At 41.6% G+C, this 24789-nt stretch overlaps 1 protein-coding gene across 7 annotated transcripts in view; it reads right to left on the bottom strand.

Annotated features, from left to right (window-relative positions):
• Nucleotides 1-312: 312 nt before the first annotated feature.
• PPCDC (phosphopantothenoylcysteine decarboxylase) overlaps nucleotides 313-24789 on the bottom strand; it is a 56323-nt gene continuing 31846 nt past the window's right edge. For 5 of the 7 annotated variants that reach the window (XM_074296966.1, XM_074296964.1, XM_074296969.1 and 2 more), the window contains 4 exons: nucleotides 7277-7372; nucleotides 5461-5589; nucleotides 1486-1654; nucleotides 313-1128 (listed from right to left, as the gene is read on the bottom strand). In XM_074296966.1, the coding sequence (XP_074153067.1) occupies nucleotides 1043-1128; nucleotides 1486-1654; nucleotides 5461-5589; nucleotides 7277-7372 (480 nt within the window). In that variant the 3' untranslated portion in view covers nucleotides 313-1042. The remainder of the gene's footprint in view (nucleotides 1129-1485; nucleotides 1655-5460; nucleotides 5590-7276; nucleotides 7373-24789) is intronic. The other 2 variants (XM_074296968.1, XM_074296970.1) reach the window with 1 other exon arrangement.

A 24789-nucleotide genomic window follows, 5' to 3' on the forward strand; every position in this document is an offset into this window, starting at 1 on the left:
CAGGGAAATTTGTGCAAAGTTGGTGAGGAATTCAATCCTCACCCAAAGATTTTCTTTCTCTGTTTTCCACCATCCCACCCCTTTTAACTTTTCCAAATCTCTTCCTAAAGGGTAGTACAGCTGAACACAAGTATCACTTGATGGAAACATGAGAGGGCTGCTATCCTAGGCAATAAGAATGTCTGCCCACCAACCCACTCCCTTCCTCAGGCCAGAGTTTATCAGGTAGGACCATATCTGCAGATTTTCAAAGTGAGGCTGCTCCTTGTAGGCCCATTACAAGAAAGGAAAGGATGATTTTTCACATTCCAATTAAGTAATTCAAAAAACATTTACTGAATACACATTAGAAGGAGGCATCGTGATGGCACCATGGGGCGATAGGGAGGTGGAAGGCATAATTTCTGGTTTCAAAGAGCTTGTAGGAGAGAAGCAAGATAAGAGCAGAAACACTGCGTTCCCCGATCTCAAAAGGGGTCTGGGTCCTTAGGCTGTGAACCAAGACATCAACCCAACAGCAAGGGGTTCCAACTGGCCTGGGGAACTCTAGCCAAGAATGAGACTAAAACCACTTCCTACGTGATGCACATAATTCTTTTATCTCAATTTCTCAATCTTCCAAAGTATATAAAACAGTGCAGTGGACACCAGCCTTCCCACACTCCAGGAAAACAATCCTGATTTTCTTGCACAGAGGCAGTGTTAGGGGAGGAGGCTGGCAAGGACTGCCATCTGCAGTCCCATACGAGCCCCCAAAAGAAAGCCAAATGGATCCCTGCTCCTCTGTCCTATGTGGTTCATTTGTTCCTGGGAAGGTGTATGATACTCCAGGGTGGCCCCCAGATCAGACCTGAGCCTGAGAAGGAGGGAGATTCCTCATCATCCTGGCTTCTTTCAGATTGCATATAGCCCAGATATGACATAGTGCACTCCTGGGTTTGGTCAGGACTCCACCCAGGACTGGACCCTCCTGCAGAATCTTTGTCAGTGCAAGTGCTTCTTCTCTGTGGAAAATTGGCTGGTACAGGGGCCATTTCTTGGATCAACTCTGGTGTAGCAAGTCCCGTTCCAAAAGGATTTCTTTCACTTTCTCTAAAATCGTATAAACTTCAGCCATAGCTCCCAAACCTGAAGAGCAAGAAATTCAAAGTAAAGTAAGTCTGGAATCTTGCAGAGGCTCTGTAGACTAAGGAGAAGTGATATTCACATATTCTGCCATATACTGGTAGCTTTTAATGAAGCCACATGAGCATCCTCAAACACCAGGACTGGAAAGGGAACCAAGGCTAATCCCAACAGGCTGCTCACTAGGAAGCCGATGAGGATCACGAATCCTCGCAAAGACCTGCCTTGACCATCCCACATCTACCCCCTCTCCATCCCTGGGACTCCCCAAGGACTGGAGGCAGAATAAGCTTCCTGAGACAGAACAAATGGAACAAGTGCCAGGGGTAGGGCCAGAGTGAGGGGCTCTTAAGACCTGACCTTCATCTCCACAGGCAAGTTTCTTAGCCACGCAGGGAATCTCGATGTAGCCAAAGCCCTTCAGCTGCTCCACGTGCTGGGCTGTGACGGGATGCTCCCACATGGCGGTGTTCATGGCTGGGCAGAAAAGGAGGGGCTTTGTTCGGTCCCAGGCCCGGATGACCGAGGTCTGTGAGAAAGGGGGACAGAGTCGCTTACCACTGATTCTTCCATAAGACCTTTGCCTCCAGTCAGATGCCCATCGATCCCCTATTCAGGCAGAGGTCTGTTCCATTGCCCAGAATGTCTCAGTCTGGCCCTATGACACCTCCTCATAACTAAGATCCTATCTCTTCACTGACCCCTCTACTCTCACATAAGTCAGCTCCTGGGCCCAGAACACCTTCTCTTGCTGCCTCTGTTCAGCTCCCTCTGTCCCTCAAGGCCTGACTCAAGCCCCACCTTTTCCCTGATGCCCTCCCAAGGGGTGACTACTCCCAGGGAACACTCCTTTTGATCTAATGCTCTAATGTTTTTAATCAATCATCTGATACTCAGTAAATACTGTCTCATACTATTTGTTCACTATTACATAAGAGTTATACCTTGTCATCTCCCATGCTTCATAGCAATCATAACTTATTTACCGGGGCTTCAGAGTCTGCAAAGCACCTTTGTGTGGGAGGCCACACCTATATCCTGCCACAGACTGAAAGGATACCTGAGGCACTGAGAAGTTCTACTACATAGCTAGTAACTGGTTGGGTCAGAATTTGAACCCATATCTCCTGACTCCAAGGACAGAGTTCTTTCCACTGGGTCATACTGCCTTTCTCTTTCCATTTGCCACATGACTTGTTCACAAGATGATATGAGAGTTCAATAATTACCAGGTGATCAGCCACTCCTCCTCCTAATCTTTCTCCTAAGTTTGCCTCCAGTTCTTAAAAGGCTAATTATGGAAAATTAGCCATATTAATAATTAAAAGTATTTATTATTATTAATAAAGATAAATAATTTTACATACCATCATGGAAATGTTTTACATGACTACCCATATATAACCTATATAGAATTGCTCAATGGGGGTAGAGGGGTAGGGAAAGAAGGTGAGAATCTGGAATTCAAAGTTTTAAAAATAAATATTTTAAATTATTTTTACATGTAAGTGAAGGAAAACATACCAAGAAAAACAAAAAACCAGTGGTAACAGGGAACTTGTACCAGGAGATAGAAATGTGGAGACAGAAATTAGGTTCCACAGATAACATGTGGCAGAGGCAGGATTCAAACCTAGGGCCTTGGACTCCCCTGTCCAGTTCTTCCTCACTGTACTATCCTGCCATTCTCTAAAGGCCTCCAGCTAAAACATGAAACCCAACTGCAAGCCATGCAATTAAAAGCAGGGTGTCTGACAGGCCTTCAGGCCACAGCTAAGGATGGTTAGGAGACAAGAAGGACTCCCAAAGGAAAATACTCAAGGGAACAGTAGCCTCTCTGAGAGAAAGGGAAACTGTGATTGCTCCCATTTATTTACATGTTATACTTTATGAAAAATAATTCCCTTAACTACTCTGAAAGGTACCTGATGCAAGCAAAAGGAGAAGAAATGACCTGCCCACAATGCCATGGCTAGCAAGCAGCAGGAGCTACTCAATGTCTCAAAACTCAGAACTCTCAAGGCCAGGACTGTCCTCAGCAACACACTCTGCCCAGCACACAATTCACGGCACCACAAAAGGCGACTCCCTATAGGGGCCACTGCTGAGTCAAACACCATTAATTAAGCCCTTCCTTTATATCACACACTGTGCTAAGTGCTGGGGATACAAAAAGAGTTCCCCTCTCAAGGAGCTTTAAATTGAATGTGCCTGGATGCTTATGTGTTGGAGGATCCTGCAGCAGAGGATATCACTTCTCTATGGACTGGACAAGATGGCCTACTCCCAGATTCTGTGACCTGGAGAGGAGGGTCTCTTTGAAGAAGAGAATGCTCCCCTGTCCAGGTAGTGGCCCGGGTTCATTCTTCCCTCCTTCAGTCCTGACTTCAGATGCCATAGTGGAAAACAGTATCTACAAACCCCTGTCCCTGAGGGGAAGGCTAACTGTGACATGATGATGAGGAAGTCCTGCCAGGAGCTGCAGCTGGGAAAAACCCCTCTGGTTTGGGTCTGGACACATTTTATTCAGAGGATGAAGATCAGGTGTGCTCAGCTCTCTGGTCCTGCTCTTAGAACTCCAAGGTTCCACCCGCAAGAGAGGAGAGAACTACCATCTATGAAAGCCTGCCTGAAAATTCAGCTCAAGCACCAGAATTTCCCACTTGTCTCTACCAATAAAACAACTGAGAGACTGCTGTGAGTGAACAGCTTCAGTTGCATTTCCTCTTGGTTCCCAGCCAAGCTCCTTGTGCAGAACCGGCCTGTGGGCCTAGTCAAGGCCTTTCCATCGGATGGATGGCCTCAGCTTTAGGAGCAGCCGCTCAGCATATAGCACTCCTGGGCAAGCCCGAGCATCTGCTCTCCCTACTGTCTCTCTGTTAAACCACAGGCCCCCAGATCTAAACATTTATCATGATCACAGAGGGCAGAAAGGCAGGAGCCTCACCCCCACCATATCACGTTCTGAACTTCTCCTCTCCCCCAAACAGCAGGGCACCTTGCAGGCTAGTTCAGGGGGGAGACGACCCTGCCTTCACAGTGACCCTGAGGGTGTCACTCACTAAGGCTCTCAATTAATTTATTAAATGGCATGGGAAGAACTCATTACTACTAATGTGAATGAGGAGATCGAGGGGTATGGAAACAATCTGTGGGCAAAGGCTCTGATCTCCTTACCAAAAAATGGGGTCAATGAACCTAAGCTATCCTAAACGATTCTTGCCATCCTGGGACTTTTTCACACACTATCAAAGTTGGAGGGAAGCTCCGAGGCTATGTGGGCCAATTCACAGACAAAGGAGCTCACCCACCCACCCCTAACAAGGGGACCTCCAGTGCTTGGCCACATTCTGCCCAGCCTGCCTCTCCTGGGGGCAGCACTGCCTGAGAATGTCAGGGTAGTCTTTCCAGGACAGCGGTTCCTCTGAAGCCTTGGACCTCTGACAAGTCTTACTTCCTAAAACCTGCATGTCTTTGCCTTGCTCCCCACCCCCCCATTCATCAGCTGGCCCCTCTCTTTACTTCCTTCCCCTTTCTACCGTGCCAAGCTGGCTCTCTGTGACAGACAATCTGCACCACAGGCCAGTGGCGAAAGCTCCAATCTAGAGAGCACAGTTGAATAAGTGCTGAGAGGAAGTAGGCCTCCTTATCTGATCTCTCATATGTATTTTCAGACCAGACTAATCAAGTGGAGATAAAGGAGAAGCCAGAGGCTGGAGAGAAGAGAAGCAAGAAGAAAATGGCCAGGCCAGGCTGCCCACTCCTGCTCTCCTGGCTGTCAGACAGGAGGAGCGCGCCGGCTGTCCACACCAAGGCTGGTGCCAATATGGAGAACTCTCAAGGAGGGAAAGCCTCCAGGGTCCCTGAAGGGGGAGAGACCGGCCCAGGTCAGGAACAGAACAAGTCAACAACTGGATCAGACCACTGATGACCCCTGCACTTTCACCCTAAAAGAGACAGCGTGCTCTGGGCTTAAAAAACAACAACAATGAAATGGCATGTCAAGGAAAGTTCTGTAAGATGAGAGGGGAAGGAAGAAGGGAAAGGAAGAGGAAGTCCCAGACAGCCCAGAACAGAGCAAGGAGAAAAGGGACGAGGACAGTGGGACCCATAAGATGCCTTTAAGCAGTGCCATGCTGTGGACAAATCTGCTCATCAGCAGTTAGTCTATTTACCTTCCTGGACACAAGGGGACATGAGGCAAAAGGCGCCCACAGTCACGGGCCCCGGCCACCCTCATTCTGACCACAGGGCCTGGCAAAAAGTGGCAAAGGCCCCACACCAACAGGGTGCCACTGCCAATGCAACAGAAAGGCAGCACAGTGGGTCACTCACCAACAAGTTGTCACAGATGCCGCTGGCCACCTTTCCCAGAGTGTTGGCATCAAGAGGGGCGACTACCAACATGTCTGCCCATCTCCGAAGGTCAATGTGCAGGACAGGATCAGAGAGTCTCTTCCACATCTGAAAAGAAGCATACACTTACTCAAACTCAGCCGAAAGGCCCAGTGCTAGGCAGACAGAACCCAGCCTCAGGGAGCTTCCATCTGTGCCCATGTGCAGGGCCTTCTGCTTTCACAATCACACACCCAGAAGTCTTGGACAGCTATACCAGAAGGACACAAACATGGACCAGAGAGTGATCCCCAACTTTCCTTTGTGGGGATGGGCTGTTCCAGTGCCTGCAGAGGCAGGGGCCCCAGAGGCCTTAGAGCACATGTGCTTCACCTGGAGAAGACCTCTGAGGACTCAGATAGGAAAAATTGTTTTCACTAACTGCTAACTGAAATTTAGCATTCCCTTCAGTTACAAACACGGGCAACAAACTTTGTTCTGAGAAAGACTCAGGCTTCCCCACATAACTGCCAAAGGACCCTCAGAGAAAAAAAAGCTTAAGAAGCATTGCCTTAAAGAGATGGAGCTGGGAACCCAAAAGGGGTTTACCCTACCTTTTTAGTTGCCCAAATTTTGTTTTTACTCTTGAGGAAACAGAATTATGTCATTTCCTTTGACAAAAGATACCTGAGGCTTCCATTCAATCTTGGATTTACATTTATTCATGTGCTAGTGTTGTAGATGGCAAAGGCAAAAGATAAAACAAAATAGTTCCTGCCCTCAGTGAGGAGCTCCAAATCTGCTGGTTTAAGGTGCTTAATTCTCTGAGCCACTGGAAGAAGAAAAATAAAAAGGGAACCAAAGGACAAGGGAAGGAAGGCCCAGAACCTTCCTTGTTCAATGAGGCTGAGGCAACTGCATATTTTGTGAACCAAGTGGAATTTTTCTGGGTCTAAAGATTTTAAAAACTACTGGCAGAGCTGCCCACAGCCTATATGACTGATGAATCAGACTGTGGGATTCCCTGATGCAGGATATTAGTGTAATGCCGAAGAAACTGAGGCAGGATAGAGATTAGAGAGTTATAATAATTCATTTATTGGAGAGTTTGATTAAGTGACTGGATCGGACTTTTGTCTCCAAGTATCCAATATCAAATGTAGGGTCCCAGAGATTCTTCATAGAGTTTAGTGATTAGGAAGAACAATGATAGGATGGGGAGGCAGAGTGAGCACTGGAAAGGGCTGGAGTCAAGATGTCTAAGATAGCAGGTCTTTCTCCTCATCTTGATTAGACATTCACAGTTTATACCTTAGAGTAGCTAGCACTAAGTTGTATCAGTATTAATGGTTAGGAGTGGGAATGTTGCAACCAGACAGAACAATTCAGGGAAATTGAGATAGAACAATTAAGGGAAACTGAGGTAGAACAATTAAAGGAAATTGTAGCATAACATTAGAATCCTGAAAGTGGGATGAAGGAAATAACTGGATAAGCTCATGATAGTGAAGACAGTTCTAAGTGATGTTGACAAAGAGCACAAATTGAGCTCCTTGGTGTTTTCAACAACCAAGATAAGGATAAAGGGCCTCAGTCTCAGGCCCGGGGCAAAGGCCCTGTACCTGGAAGCAGAGAGTGATGTCAGTTGCTGGACAGTTTAGGAAATAGTTTCCATGTTTCTTTTGCATGAGAGGTTCTGGCCATTGCCACATGTCTGGACCTTCCTTTCTGATGTGGCAGAGGCCAGGAGAATGGCTGTGGAGGGAAAGGGAAAGAAATGGAAAGGAGTCTGGGCTCAGAGCCCCAAAGCACTGACCTCCCACTCGTCAGCATCACTATAGATGGTGACAGGAACATCGCAAGAGTTGTAGAAATGTTTGGCTCTCTCCGTAGTCACCACCGCTACTTCCAACTGTCAGTGGAAAAAAGAGGAAGAATGAAGAGAGAAGAGAAAATAGTTACTCAAAGGTCTGAAGGTCCAAGAGGGGTTGCAGGCTGAAAACTAGGTTTTCTCTAGCCCCAATCCCTCGAGGATGCTTTCTCCACACCCCATCCGTGCATTTCTCGTGTTTGCACAGCACTTCCTTCCTTGCCCAAAGAGTCAGACCCCACCAGGTGTCTGTGGTTTCAGTTCCCCATCAGAGGGAAATTGAGTGGGTAGGGTTGCTGAGCTATTTAGGAATGAGTCACTAGGTTCCTGGTGTATATAAGTCTACAGCAACCCATGACATTAACAGAGAGAGGTAAAGAAGCAGAAACATGGAGATGAAGAGAGAGCTGCACTGAGAAAAGCAAGCAGCTCCTCAAAAGATAGAACAGCAGGGCAGCTAGGCAGCACCAACCCTGAACCTGAGTTCAAATACAGCCTCAGACATTAGTTGTGTGATCCTCGCCAAATCTCTTAGCCCTTACTGCCTAAAAAAGGGGGGGAGGGAAAGAGGGAGGGAGGGAAAAAGGGAGGGAGGGAAAAAGGGAGGGAGGGAGGGAGAGAGGGAGAGAGGGAGAGAGAGAGAGAGAGAGAGAGAGAGAGAGAGAGAGAGAGAGAGAGAGAGAGAGAGAGAGAGAGAGAGAGAGAGAGAGAGAGAGAGAGAGGGAGGAAGGAGAGATATGGTTGGATCCACAGAATGAGGCAGGGTCCTCATCTCTGAGACTGCTGTCTATTCTATTTCCCAGAAGCAGAACATACCTAACAGACAATATTAAGATTCTGTACCTCTTTGAAAGTCAGTGGTAGAGGGGTTGTGGAAAGATAAGTACAAATGTATTACGGGTGGGATTGTGAAAAGATTCAATTATTCTGGAAAGCAATTTGGAATCATGTAAAAATGTGATTAAAATGATATTCTACTGCTAAGCATAAACCCCAAGGAAGTCAAAGATAGAGAAAAAAAAAGGTCCCATAGACACAAAAATATTTATAGGAAGTACCCTTTGGGGTAGTAAAAAAAAACAAAAACAGAAACAAAAAAACCTGAAAAGAAAGTAGAAACTCATCTATTAGTGAACAACTCAACAATGGTACACCAATGGCACACGAATATAATCAAATTACAATGTGGCAAGAAACATAAATGTGATGTATTCAGAAAAGCCTGGGGAGACATATAAACTGATAAAGTAAATAAAGTAAGCAGAGCTAAGAAAACAATATCCACAATGACTACAATAACGTAAGTTGAAAAAACAAGAAAACTATGGAAACAGAGTGGTATATAGTATCATAAAAGACAAGCTTAGCCCTAAAGAGATATGAAAAGATATCCCCCCTGTTCCTCTGCAGAGATGGGAGCCCATGGGTATAAAACACTGCATATAACATCAGACTTTTTAAAAAGATATAAATTGGTTTTATTGAATTCTTTTTTCCCTTTTTAATCTTTATTTAAAGGATAGTCCTATTGGAAGGGGATAAAAAGCAGAGATATAGAGGGAAATGCAGGTAACAAAGCAAAAGATATCATTAAAAACCTATTTTAAAAAGAAACGTGCCCTTCCAGATAACCAAGAACAAAACAGGAAAGTTTGATCACATGAGACTGAAAAGCTTTTGCATGAACAAAATCAATTAGGATAAGAAGGAAAGCTGTCAACTCAGAAAAAAATAATCTTTGCATCAACTATCTCAGATAAGGTTGGATTCCCAAAGTGTAGAGGAATCTAACACAAATGTATGAAGTCAAGAGCGATTCCCCTCAATAAGTAGTCAAAGGACATGAATAAAAGTTCTTCAAAGAATTACAAATTATAAATAGCTATAAGAAAATTGCTCCAAATCACTAATAAGAGAAATGTAAATCAAAACAAACCTAAGGTGTCACCTCCCACAGGTATCCCTTTGGCAAAGAACTCAGGAATAATCAAAGCTGTCTAAGAGTTAGGGTTGGATGAGGACACTAATACACTGCTCTTGGCTGTGAACTGGTCTAAGCATTCTAGAAAGGAATTTGAATTTCTGGCTTTGACCTAGCAATCTCACTGCTAGGCATATGGCCAAAGGAGGTCAAAGATAAAAAGAAAAGTTCCATAGATATAATACTCTTATAGCAACATTTCTTGTAATAGTAAAGAACTGAAAACAATGTTGATGTCCATTAATTTGGGAATGGCTAAATTAACGTAGTGCTACAAATGTAACAGAACATTACTATGTTGTGAAAAATGATGAATGAGAAAAATATAGAGAAGTGTGGGAAGATATGAACTGAAGCAAAATAACTTAAGACACAATGACTATAATAATGTAAATGGAAAGAATAGCAGAGGATACCTATAAAGACATACTCAGGACTTAGATGAACCTAGATACAAAACATTCTTTAAAGCATCCTTTAAATGTGCCAGGAACTGTCCTAAGTGCTGGAGAAACAAAGAAAAACAAAAAAAGATCCTGTTCACAAGCAGCTCAGAATCTACCTGAGACTTTAAGGGGGAAGACAACGTGCCAACTATGGACAAGATATAATGGGGAAAAACTGAGAAGGAAGGATCAGCAGTCAGAGGGATTAGGAAAGGCTCCTTGCAGAAGATGGGCTTCTAGCTGGGGTCTGACAGCAACAGATATGAGGGGAGATAAGAGTCCAAGCACGAGCAGGAGGACAGAGTGCTTTATTTGAAGAGAAGAAAGGAAGTCATTGGGCTGCAGTTACTGGGAAGGAGAAAGGTATAAAGTTGAAAGGTGGAAAGGGCTTTAAAAGCCAAATACAGGAATTGAAATTTGATTCTTGGGGTAATGGCAAGCCACTGACATATACTTAGTAAGCAGGTGTTGTGGTCAGACCCAGGCTATAGGAAGATCACTTTGGTAGCTAAGTGAAGGATGGACTGAACCGAGGGGAGGAGGGGGAAATGTGAGGCAGGCAGACCAAGCAAAAAGCTGTTAGAATAGTCCAGGTGTAGAGCAATGAGGAGCCTGCATCAGAATGCTCACACTGTCAGAAAAGAAAAGGGAATTTTCACAAGAGATACTAGGAAAGTAGTACCAGCAGAATTGGGAAACTGATTGAATATGGGCAGCAAGAGGGAACAAGGAATCAAGAAGGATACCTGGGTTGAGAGCTAAGGTGACTGAGAGGATGGAGGTGACCTCAAGAGTAATAAGGAAATTAGGAAGAGGGGAAGTTTTTGAGAGACTAACAGTGAGTTCAAAAGACCTCATTTCTAAAATATATAGAGATTTGCATCAAATGTATAAGAATATAAATCATTCCCCAATTGATAAATGGTCAAAGGATACGAACAATTTTCAGAAATCAAAGCCATTTATATTCACATGAAAAATGTTCCAAATCATTATTGATTAGAGAAATGCAAATTAAGACAGATAGTACACAGTTTTGAACATGCTGAGTTTAAGGTAGATAACAGGACATACAATTCAGGAAATAACTAGAAAAACAATAGTTGTTCATGTTTGGACCAAAATAACCAAATAAAAATAACACTACTTGCCTATATTAATTTACAGAGAGAGAGAGACTTGCAAAAGTAAATCTCAAGCTATAGTAGAAATCAGTACTCATCAAAACTATTTAGTACTGTTTAAAAATGTGGAAAAGTTCATTAACGAGTCAGTAAATGGGTCACCTATTGCAACTGAACATAGCAATATTATAAACACACAAGAAACTGAATTAATTAGTAAGGATTCTATATATGCCAAAAACTGCTGGGAAAACTGGAAAGCAGTCTGGCAGAAAATTGGTATAGAGCAATATTCACATCATATGCCAAAATAAGCTCCTAATTGATATGTGACCTAAATATAAATTTGAAGAGAAGGGAAGGAGATAATTCTCATAACCATAAAGAGAGAATCCTTAACTGAATATGAGATATACTTAATTAACATTTTTATTACATTGAACAAAATTTACATTTACAAAATTGAAAAGCTTTTACACACACACACACACACACACACACACACACACACACAATCAATGTAGTCTGAAAGAGAATTAGAATTAGGATGGGCTGATCATTCTGGAAAGTAATTTGAAAGAAAATTCACTAAATTTTGACCCAACAATACCACAACTAGGTATATATGAACAAAGAAATAAAAGACAAAGGAACAAGTCCCACCTGTACAAAATTGTTTATATCTACATAATGTGTTGTACCAAAGAATTGGAAACAAAGTGTTTGCTCATCAATAGCTCATCAATGCTGTCATGGTATATGAAGATAATGGGATATTATTCTGCCTCAAGAAAGGACAAATATGACAGACTCAGAGAAACCAGAGTAAACTTGTATGAAATGAGCAAAACCAGAACAATTTGCACAATGACTACAGCAAGATAAAGGAAACCAATTTAGAAAGACTTCAGAATATTGATTAATACAAGATCAACAATCACTCCAGAACATTGATAAAGAAACCTATTACCCAGTCTTTAGCAAAGAGTTAATAAATTAGAGATGCAGAATAAGACATATTTTTAAGTACAGCCAACATATTGATTTGTCTTGCCAGACTATATTTATTTGTCACAAAAATTTTTATATATTGGGATGAGGTAAGGGAGGTAATAAGAAGTGAGAACAGTTAGAATAATTCTAAGGTTTGGAATTCAACTGATTATTCTCAACAGAAATAGAAAATTTTGGATAGGAAACAGGCTCAGAGATTGAAAAAGAAGCACTGGACATACTGAGTTTGAGATTCTAATGAAATATTTTGGTAGAAATGTTTAACAGATTAGTGGCAATGTGGGGCTAAAGTGTTGTGATAAACCTACTAAAGTTTCTGTCTGTTTTCTTTATTTTCTGTAAAAGTACGTTTTTATTGGGTACTCTCAGAATGGAAATCCCTTTCAAAGCTCTAGAACAGCAGCTTTTCTGTATCTTATGGTGTTAGTTACCTATGGCACTGGACTTTGGTGACTTGCCTATAGTCACACTAGTGGCATTTGTCAAAAGCAGACACAGATCCTGACTTATAGGATGGTTCTTCCTGGCAAGTTAGCTGAAAGTGACATGGAAAGCTAAAGCTTGCCTTCAAGCTACCTAATAAAAAGAAGATTTGCCATGCAAATTAACAGTATGAAAAAAATTGAGGGGAAGGGGGTAATATTCAATCTTCTAGACATTAAAGAGGCTCTACTGCTCTCTATAATGTCCCAGCCTCTAAAATTACTTTTAATTTAATTTGTACATATTTCCTATTGACTTATTTGTGTCTGTGTGGTATTGCTACTCCCCTCCCCCAGAATGTAAACTACTTGAGAGCAAAGCTTGTTTCCAGCCTTCTCTTGAAATCCTCAGTGCCCAGCACAGGTGCCTGGTACATTAAGAGATACTTGATAAAGGATTATAAACAGAATCTTCATTTTATAAATAATTGGTTATAGTCCTTTTTTCTTGAAGAGGTTCAAAACGACCTCACTCTGTTAGAGTCAAGATACATTATGTCCAATTGGGACAAACCAGAACAATACGATCTCGGAAGGCTCTGCTACAATTGGGCACAAATAGTCCATATGAACATTTGGAGTGGAGATGTCTCTAAACTTTTCTTTTGAGCTGTTACAATTCTGTTTCCTTCACTGAGCCCCCCTTCTTTGATGCAGGCATATCTTGGGGAGGGGGACTCCCTTGTCAGTGTCTTCCATATTGTGCAATCAGTTCTGAGATCCTTCAGAAAGACCTTGAAAGTGTTTTTGTATCACTTCTCCCAACCGCCATGTGAGCACTTGAACGAGTTCTCTATCATTTAGACATTCAACATTTGAACAATGGGGCCAGCCCATGGGAGTTGCACTCTCTGCAGCACCCCTGAATGCTCAGCAATTTAGTTTAAGAAAGGCCCTCATGATGTATTCTGATGGATATCTTCAACAAAGAGAAACAAGAGAAGATCTAATTCAGTTCTAACTGATCAATGATGTACAGAATCAGTTACACCCAGAGAAGGAACACTGGGAAATGAGTGTAAACTGTTTGCACTATTGTCTTTCTTCCCAGATTACTTTTACCTTCTGAATCTGATTCTTCCTGTGCAATAAGAAATTCGGTTCTGCACACATATATTGAATCTAGGATATACTATAACATCTTTAACATGTATAAAACTGCCTGCCATCTAGGGGAGGGAGATAAGGGAAAAGTTGGAACAGAAGTGAGTGCAAGGGACAATGTTGTAAAAATTATTCATGCATATGTTCTGTCAATAAAAGTCTATTAAAAAAAAAGAAAGAAAGAAAGAAAGGCCCTCATGTCTGGTACCTATCTTGCCAGGCAACCTTCAGAATCTTCCTAGGACAATTCAAATGGAACCGATCGGTTTCCAGCACGGTGCTGGCAGACTGTCCGGGTTTCACAGGCCCAGAACAGAGATCAGCCCAATAGCTCTGCAGGCCTTCAGTTTGGTGGTCAGTCTGATACCTCTCCTCTCCCACACCTTCCTCCCACCACTGAGCAAGCTCTGGCAATGCCTGTGGGAATCCCATTATGCTTGTGGACATCCCTGGAAAGGATCTGCTAAGGGAAGCGAACTTATCCACAGCACTCACAACTTCTCCATGCGTTGAGACCAGTGGTTCCGGGTACGGATGGTGTGGTGCTGGCTGCTGGAGCCCCTGGATTTTCTTGGTGTTGTTAGGCCAAAATTAGCACAAGCAGAAGAGAACGGATCCGTAGTTTGTTGCATCTTAGCTTCAGAGGCTGCATTCAGTTCACAGACATCTTTGAAAAAAAAAATCACCTACCAATTCAACTCTTCCTCCATTTTAGTCTTGGCTGGTAGCCTTGTCAAGTTAAGTAATTCAGTTAACTGCTCTTAGTAGAGATTCATTCTCACTGAGTCTGACAACACTGCTGAAAACTTCACTTATAAGTGGAGAAAAGGAGGCTTAGAGAAGCGGAGGGACAAGGTAGCCCCATGTAAAATGTATGGGATTGCCTGTCATCGGGGGGAGGGAGTGGAGGGAGGGAAGGGATAATTTGGAAAAATGAATACAAGGGATAATATTATAAAAATTTAAAAAAAATTACTCATGCATATATACTGTGGAAAAAAAATTCTAAATAAATAAAAAAAAAGAAATAAAAAGGGTCCATGGCCTTCCCCAGACTTGCCCCAGAAAAAGGGGGTCCCTGGCATTAAAAAAAGGCTAAGATTTAACTGACAGAGTTCTATGTTGTGCCATGTCTGCTGCCCCAGACTACTGAGCAATGTTAAAACAACTCTGTGTGTGTGTGTGTGTGTGTGTGTGTGTGTTTTAATGGCATCCTTTCATATGAGCTGTTGAGCTCTAGGAGAATTTGTTACCCTTCTACCCTGTCCCCTACATTTATGGAAGTAGTTTTATTTTATTTTATTTTATTTTATTTTTTTAACATCTTTCATGAGATTAATTTCCAGGTCTAATCACCCTCACCCTGGAAGGTGGAGTCATTGATCACATCATGGGAAATGAAAGACCCTTGAGACTCCAGAAGAGGAAACAGAAATTAAGTCTGGGATGATATAGCCTTCTTTGTTTCTGACTTGCTTCTCATGCAGCTGTAGAGAATAAATTGAATGAAATGTACCTGCACCCCAATGTTTGAACTTTTAACTTCCACCTTCTACCAGCCACTAAACCTCCAGACTCCCTGCTTTTCAAGGAAGCACGTTTCCTCTGAATTTTGAACAAAGCAAAAGAGATGCTGACAAAAAAAGAAAGAGGAAGGAGGTAGAAAGGGAGGAAGGGAGAAGAGGGAGAAGAAGGAGAAGAGGGAGAAAAGGTAAGAGGAGGAGGAGGAAGAAGAAGAAGAGGAGGAGAGGAGGAAGAGGAGGAGAAGGAGGAGAAATAATGAAGGGGGGAGGAGGAGGAGGGAAGGGGGCAGGAAGGAAAGAAGGAGGGGAGGAGGGAAGGAAGGAAGGGAGGAAGGAAGGAAGGAAGGAAGGAAGGAAAGAAGGAAGGAAGGAAGGAAGGAAGGAAGGAAGGAAGGAAGGAAGGAAGGAAGGAAGGAAGGAAGGAAGGAAGGAAGGAAGGAAGGAAGGAAGGAAGGAAGGAAGGAAGGAAGGAAGGAAGAAAAAGAAAGAAAAAGAAAATAGCTTTTAACTGGGATCATTGCAAAATGTAAAGCAAAGCAGAACAAGTCTTAATAACCACAGAAGTGTAGCTTGAAAAGAGTGACCTGCTACATTACAGCATTCACTGCATCCAGAAGAAATGAAAGCTTATGTTGAAAAGAAAATGTCAATATGATTTTTGGAGCAAGAGAGAAGAAATAAATAACACCTTGAGCCTCAGGAGTATGAGCTGCTGAGGCAAGCTTAGGTAGCCACATGGAACTTGGAATGAAATCCAGATCCAGAGACCTGGTACAGTGACATAGGGCACAGGCTGCCAGCTCCATGACATGCTGGGAACATGTATACTTGGGGGGAGGAAGTGGCAAGCTAAGAAGTCTGAAGGGAGGGCTCAGGGATGGATGGTCCACCGAGCAACCTCTCAGCACATTCCCCATGATCAGGTCACACCCCTAAAAGTTTCTAGATTTAAGAATCACAACAGAAACATTTCTTCCCCCAACATGACTCCTACCATGCCCCTCAATGGGGGCAATCTGGGTTAAAATCTCCAATTGATAAATGGTCAAAGGATATGAGCAGACAATTTTCAGATGAAGAAACTAAAACCATTTCTAGTCATATGAAAGTGTTCCAAATCACTATTAATCAGAGAAATGCAAATTAAGACAACTCTGAGATGCCACTACACACCAATCGGATTGGCTAGGATGACAGGAAAAGATAATGATGAATGTTGGAGGGGATGCAGGAAAACTGGGCCACTGATACATTGTTGGTGGAACTGTGAATAGATCCAACCATTCTGGAGAGCAAATTGGAACTATGCTCAAAAAGTTATCAAACTATACATACCTTTTGACCCAGCAGTGTTTCTATTGGGCTTATATCCCAAAGATCTTAAAGGAGGGAAAGGAACCCACATTTGCAAAATTGTTTGTGGCAGCCCTTTTTTTGGTGGCAAGAAACTAGAAACGGAGTGGATGCCCATCAATTGGAGATTGGCTGAATAAGTTATGGTATATAAATGTTATGGAATATTATTGTTCTATAAGAAATGACCAGCAGGATGATTTCAGAGAGGCCTGGAGAGACTTCCATGAACTGATGTTACATGACATGAGCAGAACCAGGAGATCATTATACACAGCAACAAAAAGACTATACAAGGATCAATTCTGGTGGACACGGTTCTCTTCAACATTGAGATGATTCAAACCAATTCCAATTATTCAATGATTAGCAGAACCAGCTACACTCAAAAAGAGGACTTTGGAAACTGAATGTGGATCACAATATAGCATTTTCACTCTTTTTATTGATATTTGTTTGCATTTTGCTTTCTTTCCCAGGTTTTTTTTTCCTTCTTGATCCGACTTTTCTTGTGCAGCAAGATAACTATAAATATGTATACATATATTGGATTTAATACATATTTTAACATATTTAACATGTATTAGACTACCTGCTATCTAGGGAAGGGATGGGGGAAGGAGGGAACAGAAAGTTTTGCAAGGGTCAACGTTGAAAAATTACCCATGCATATATCTTGTAAATGAAAAATTTTAATAAAATAAAATTAAAAAAAAAAAAAAAAGAAATCTGGGTTAAGGAGAAGTCTCAGAGGTCTTAGAATCAGAAAACTTGTGCTGAGCCACCTGTGGGAACCAGGCAAGTCATTCCTCACCTTTAATTTAAAGAGGTTTGAATAGATAATCTCTGAGATTCCTCCTAGCCCTGACCTCTTTGTATGATTTAAATAAGTTACTTGAGTTTCCTAAGTCTTGTAAAATAGGAGCTTCCCTGGTTGTGCCACAGTTCTCTTTAATTGTCCTGACTCAGTTTCCCTAATTGGTTCTGCCTCTGTTTCCCTTATTGTCCTGACTGAATTTCCCTGAATTGTTCTATCTCAGTTTCCTTAACTGTTCTGCTTCAATACCCTAGTTGTAAATCCTCCCCCTTTCCCCCACCCCCAGTTCTGAGGACCATTTGCTCTAAGGTTGTAAAATGTCAATGTAAGGCTCAAGATGAGGGGCAGATCAGACTTCCTGGCTCTTAGTTCCTTCTGCCCTCAAAGAATTTATGACACTGCCCCTCTAAAATATTCCAAGAGATAAGACTATCCCAGATATTTCATTGACATCTTTACTTCTGTTTATTCAAACATCCTGACTCTGGCTTTTAGTAAGAATGTATAGCCTCCTCCCATCCTGACAGAACCAAATGGTTCTGAGAAACTTGCCACTCTCGATGTCCTGACTCTGTCCCTGCCTTGGTCTACCCCTGTAGCTGAGCCATGTGGGTATATATGTCATTGGGATTCTCCCATTCGTCACTGGCTATTTTGAGACGAGAGTCCTGTCCAGTCAATTATGCTCTCCAATTAATAAAATATTAAAAACTCTCTAATCTCTTTCTTGCCTTAGTTTCTCCGGTATTACACCCTTTATCCTCTCCTTATCCTATCCTCCCACCTCCACTATTGAGGTATATTAAGGGTTTATCCAAAAATACTATATTTCTCAGTTGGCCTGCCTTTCTCCCTGCACCAATGTACTCCCAAAATCTCATGGACTCTGAACCATGGCACACAAGGTGGCCAGTACCAGGTGGCTACCAAAGTCAAGGTAGACACAATTCACTTTCAGAAGGGCCCTTTTGAACCCCCTTCCCAGCTGAATGTACCTGGGTCTCTGTGACCCTCAACTTAGCAGCATTGCCCTTATGTGAATTTTATTCTGTGTGTGGGGGTTGTATGTTAGAGTCCCTTTTTTTTCTTCCCTTCCCCTTCTTCCCCACTACTTGCCAATAAAAGTTTGTGTTGAACTGATTCTCACTATTTTTACATACAATCTCTGAGGGTGGTTTTCCCTGATGTCTCTGACTAATCCACTGGCCTTCCTTTAGATTCACCTGTTGGGAACTGCACCTATGCTGGCAGAGGGTAGTACTAGGAGCCCAGTCACAGAAAGCAAGGATTTGCAAGAGAATATTATGTCCTCCCAGGAAAGATAATCTTGTGCCAAAGGGCTGTCACAAAGCACTATCAGTGGGAAATCTCATTCTACTGCAGGAATGAATCTGTCTAGTATTCACATCAACTCAATCCCTTTTGCCTCTCTGCCTGGAGGGCTGGACCTCCAGTTAAAGAGGGGGTATAATGTAATCTCCCCATTTCTCACAGCTGCACTGTTTCTGTATTTCTCTGGAACTCTCTGTCCTGTCCCTTCTTCCCCTTGCCAGGCACTTTCTTCTCATTCCATGGCCCTCTGCCCTTCCACTTTTCAATTTCCTTTGTGGTCACCGTCCCCTGTTTGCACAGTGTCTGGCTTATAGGAGGCATTTAAAAAGTGGTTTGGGGCTAAATGACTGAGTTTGAACTGTATCATCTCCAACATAATTGGTTTCCTGGAAAGTCCTTTCCTCCAACACCCTATGATTGCTATCTTTACTAGTAAGGCTTTAACCTTGAAGGTTAAAGACAATGGAAGACTTGCCTGGGAGAGCTCCCATTTACTTCTAAGTATCCCTGGGAGAAGTAAAGACCAAGATAAATAGATAAATCATGTATTAAGTCCTTAATAGGCACCAAATAATGTGAGCAAGATTCTTAACCTGTCTTGTGTCATGATACCCTTCAGTAGCCTGGTTAATCTTATGGACCTTTTCTCAGAAGAATGCTTTTTTTTTTTTTTCCCCCCAGAAGAATGTTTTTAAAAGTATACAATATAATACTTAATAATTATAAAGGAAACCAATTATGTTGAAACATAGTTATCAAAATATTTTTAAAAACAAGTTCATGGATCCACATTAAGAATCCTTCATCTAAAGATAGGAAGTAGAATTATCTACTACAATAATTTTTCTGGAGCCAGTGAGGTTCCTCTCAATCAAATACAATGCAGCTGTTGACCTCCTCCAATCCCTCCAAAACAGAAGGGAAAACACAGAAGTCAAAATAATAGCTATCAGTATTATATAGAACTTTTAAAATATTAGTTTATTTGAGCCTCACAAGAAATTTGGGACATGGGTGCTATTCTCACCCATTTCTCATTTTACAGAAGACAAAACTGAGGCAGACAGTAGTTAAATGACTTGTCCAGGGTCATACAGCTTATTACTAAGGGCTTGGACACAACCCTCCTAACTCAGTGCTAGAACTCTATCTACTGCCCCAGACCAGGATAGCCCATTCAACCAAAATGGCATGTAACCAGGTCTATAACTTTAACTTGGGCCTCCCCTATTTGGCTCTCTCTGGGCAATATGGATGGTGGCTACAACAGAAAAGGAGAACACCAGGTTGCAGGGTCACAGCTGGCCATGGGACTGCTGCACTGGCCACTCGGTTGAGGCACTTCTGCAAAGCTTCTCCTTGAGAAACTACAGCAGAAGTGTGAGCCCCACAGACGGCTCCTGCCGCCAGGGACAAGCCACCAAGCAGGGTCTGAAGATTCTCTCCAGCCTCAGCAACAAGTACACCGGGGCAAGCAGATGGCACCTTGATCTGGAACAAACAGCAATCAAAAACAACTCTACACAACCAGGCCTTCTTCCGCTCTCACTCCCTCGAAGGGCATTGTGCCCAGCCACTCTTAACGAATGCTTTTCTAGGCTCTGAGTGTTTTTCTCTTGTGTCCTGCAGGAACGACTAGCCTTTTTTTTTTTTTTTTTTTTTTTTTAAAGCCCCTTTCCCAGCTTCTCTGCTTCTGCAGTTCCAGTTATCTCTGGCCACAAGAGTATTGCCAAGGCCAGGAGCAGCTCACGAAGAACACCTGTTCATTCAGATGTAAACAATTTAAGAGGAAAAAGTTCCTTACAGTCGAATCCAAGATTTTATCCCTTGATGTTTGCTGAGGTAGGGTAGCCCCATCTACAAAAGTCACTCTTTGGGGTCCATTTGGGAAATCAGAATGCTAATTCCCAACTGAGGGTAGCTTTATCTTGTCTTATTAGAAGAGAGATGAGAAGTCTGTCCTACGTAAATTACCTGCTTCTGGTTCTCCTCCTGTTTGATTTGTTTCCTTGGGACACAGCAGAGATGTGCTACCTGCCAAGTTAAGGCAGCTGAGCAGACTGCCTCCATTATTGTGAGCTAGCCAAGAGCACTACCAAAAAGATAAGCAAGAACTCCACATCAGGCTTCAAGCAAGTCTGACAGCAAAAGGCATTTTGCCAATGACCAGCAATAAGTGCAGGATTTTGCTTCTGCCCTATTGAGAGGCATTTACATTCACATTGAGTATCAGCAGGTTTCTTTAGTTGAGGGCAGGCAGAAAAGGCTAAAAGAACAGTTTCAATTTATCAGGTAAAATGAGATGCTCCTTGAAAGAGAAGTGTTTCAAGGAGGAAACAAAGAAGAAAAGACCCCAAGGGAAGAGAGGACTCTAACCCAAATTAGGAGGTCAGAGGGTAAAAGAGTGTGACATAAAGAAGGCATAAGGTGTCCTGTGGTACAGTGTGGAGGGCTTCCTATAAAAGGGAGCTGGATCATTTCAGAAGGATATAGTTTCTTGTAGTTATAAGAGATAAGGATGTCTAGTCACAGGTGTTTCTTGGTGAGAGGTCATTCAATAATGGCCAAAGGAAGAAGAGGTAATCACTAGTTGTTAGTGGTTCCTTCATGAGAGGGAACAGAGGCCATTGTCAATCTGACCAAAAAGAGGAGAGATCTGCTCTCTTAAAGCATGTATCCAAGATGTAATTGAAAGCCCTCTTAGATTTGCCAAACCTGGTAGCAACTACCTACTCACATGTAGGAACAAATTCTACCATTAAAGGGAACCTCAAAAGATGCTAAGGGTTTCATATCCTGTGCCAAAAGCTGAAGAAGACTATGGTGACACAGGTGGTGTTGCCACTGTTTCTGCTGACTAAAGCTATGCAACTTAAAAGAAGTGAAGTTGAAAAGTGAATTCAGAAAAGATAAAGATTTTGACCAAGAAGATGGTGACAGAAAATGGGATTTCAATTCTGTATCACAGCTTAAGGCAAAGACATGAAAGACTCTTGAGGTTGCATTATGCTGTGTCCCCAACAAGGACCAGCGAAAACATATCACTTGAAATTTCTTCAATTTGAGTGAAAGGATTCTAAACTGTAAAAGGAAAGAAAGAAGAAAATGCCCATAGAGTAATTCATACACAAAACAAAAAATCATGCCCATAATATTCATAGCTGCTCTTTTTGTGGTGGCAAAAAAATTGGAAACTGAGAGAATCTTCATAGCTACTGGTTTAGCCACCTTAATGGATGTTAGAACAAACTATTCTCATTTACCCATGCTTCCAGGGAAAGCCTTCTTTCTCATGTTTGGGATAGATACCTCCTTAACTCAATGACAAGTTTGAGGCCATCAGTTACTCTCAACTGATTTAGCCCATTTGCCTTGATAGTTTACTGAATGTGGCTGCTGTTTCTTGGTCCACAGATGAGAGCTGGGTGAAGATGGACACCCAAAGTAGATGAACAGCATGAAATAAGCTTGGCAAGCCCTGGTTCTAAAGGTGTTAGTCCTCCATGTATATACAATATACCCCTGATATGAATATCTGAGTAAGAAACAAGAGATGTAAACATAGGCCGTATTTTCTTATGCTGCAGACCTTGGTTAAAGGAAGAAAAGTATTTATCAAGTGTGCAAAAAAAGATCAAACACAGATGCAAAAATTTAGTACCAGTAAAAAAACCTGAAAATCACTAAGTCAATAAATATTTATTAAATGCCTGCTATGTGCCAGATACTGTGCTAAGAATTAAGGATTCAAATGAGGTGGAAAAAAAAAATAGTCCCAGCTCTCAAAAAGCTCACAGTCTAATGGGGGAGACAACATAAAGACAATATTTACGATCTAGAGACAAAATAAACTGGAAGTGAACAGGCCCCAAAGCAATCAAACATAGCACTACAGTGTTCGATAAACACAAGCACACCAATTATTGGGGGGAAGTCATCCTATTTAACAAAAAAGGTAGGAATACCAGAAGGGAGTTTGGCAGAAATTACATTTCAACCAATGAATCTGCCATTTAGGCAAGAAGTTCCAAACAGATATAAGGCCTAACTACAAAAGGTCCCATTAGTACAAATAATGAATCCTGTGAAGGAGAGTCACATTATTCAAATTCACACGGCATATTTCCAGGGGGTTAGAACCAATTACCATCTTTTATATAACTTTAACTTTTAATCATGGGACTCATTGTTCACACTAATTGGCAATTGAGCAATTCCAACTACATAAAAATGAAAATCAGTATGGTTAGATAAGAAATATTTAACTGAGAAAAAAATTTTGGAACAAGCATGTTTGATAAAAGTCTGATAACTAAAGGGTCAGGAGTATATGTATGTATATGTATAATGTATGTATATATGTATGCATATAAAATATGTATACACACATATACATATATATTTATATACACATACACATACACATATGATAAAGCATACTTCCCAACTTCTGGGGAAGAGTTGCTGTATAGGTGCAGGTGAGTTAGAATTAGTCTGTACTAATAGATATATCCCCCCAAAAAGAGAAAGAAAAGGGCATCAAGAAAATATTTTTAAAATATATAGAAGAAAAATAAATGAAATCCAGAAAGGGATAAAAACAGGAAAGTTTTGCTACAATCTTAATTTTTAAAAACTGTAACAAAACATTTGTTTCATATACAGTCTTATTTTTTGTACTTTGTATATCAAAATGTCAGTCAGACAGTCAGTCACCCAGCATTTATAACTTACTAGGTGCCAAGCATTGGCAAAAGAAAGGCAAAAAATGTGGTCTGTGCTCTCAAGGAACTCACCTTCTAAAAGTGGAAACTAGTGTTCCAATAACTATGTACATATAATATGTCCAGCATAATGAAGGGCAAGATCAGAAAGAGGGAGCTGAGAGTAAAGAGAGGAAAGAGGGATAGAAAAGACTGAAGGTAAGATCTGAGCTGAAGTTCAAAGGAAGCCAGAAAAACTGGAAGTGAGAGGGAAAGGAGGATATGAAAAAATTTTTGATATGTTCCTCAATTTAATCAGTATTAATTCATTTCATGGCAATTTTATGGGGATCATTGATTAATCTTAGATTGAATAGAGCTGAGATTGATAACTATATTGTGAGAGTAAGAGTTATATATGTTAGGGCCAAATAACTATTTATATATTAGTGATATCCTTGAAAATCATGAGATAAAATCATACAACTTGTACAGAGAATTATATTACATTAACCCTGAAGGTTGTTACTACAGTACCAATAACCCCCTTGCCCCTATGAATCAAATGTTCCCTTGGGACATTTCCTTTTGCCCAGCACTTCCTTATTCCCTAGGATACTGCTGACCAAATACCACATGTTTTACTTCCTATGAAAACCTCTGCTGAGGTGGCAGGTGAAATATTTTTTCCAAGAAAAACCTATGATTAATGACATGGATTTAATGACTTAAAAGCCTGCTAACAAAAGGGTTATGGTTAATGTTTATGCCCCTCAGCAATAATAGAATTCCCCTTGCTTCTGGTGTTAACCTATCACAAAATTATACTACTTCATCCTATTTTCAATGTGTGCTCTCAATCTATATAAATATTGGCCACCCTCAAGCAGTAGGCCTCCTTGGCCATGAGGAAGGTCTTGGATCTTGACTGCTTAGAAACCACCAATCTCCTAAATAAATCAATTATTGTTTATACCTCAGTTGCTCATTGTTGTTGATTAGAATTTGTGGTCTCAAGGAGTACATTCCAACCAATGCAGAGCAAATGCAAAGTTAGGAAATGGAATATGTGAGGACCAGTAAGAAGCTAATGTAGACAGATTGGAGAACATTCAGAGGGAAGGGAAGAAGCAAAAAGCAAGAAAAGCAGGAAAAGGCCAGCCTATAAACTACTTCAAATCGAAGGGAGGGTTTTATATCGGATCTTAGAGATAGAACATCCACTGGGGTTGAATGAGAGTGGTATCAATAATATGATCAGACCTGCATTTCAGTAAACTCACTTTGGCAACTGAAAAGAGGATAGATTGAAACAGGAAGGCCAATTAGAAGTTAATAGTCCAAGTCAAGCATGATGAGAAGTTTGTACATGGGTAGTGGTTCTTCTGTGAATGGAGAGGAGGGGAATCATATGAAGAGATGTTGTGATGGTAAAAATTATTTGGTAATGAACTAGATATGTGGAGTCAATAAGAATGAGAAGTTAAGGATGACACCAGGGTTTTGAGCTGGAGTGACTGGAGGATGGTAGTGCCTTCAATAGTAACAGAAAAATTACCAAAAGGGAGAGTTTTTGAGGA

The sequence above is a fragment of the Sminthopsis crassicaudata genome, chromosome 2 (assembly GCF_048593235.1).
Source record: "Sminthopsis crassicaudata isolate SCR6 chromosome 2, ASM4859323v1, whole genome shotgun sequence".
NCBI classification, from domain to species: Eukaryota; Metazoa; Chordata; class Mammalia; order Dasyuromorphia; family Dasyuridae; genus Sminthopsis; species Sminthopsis crassicaudata.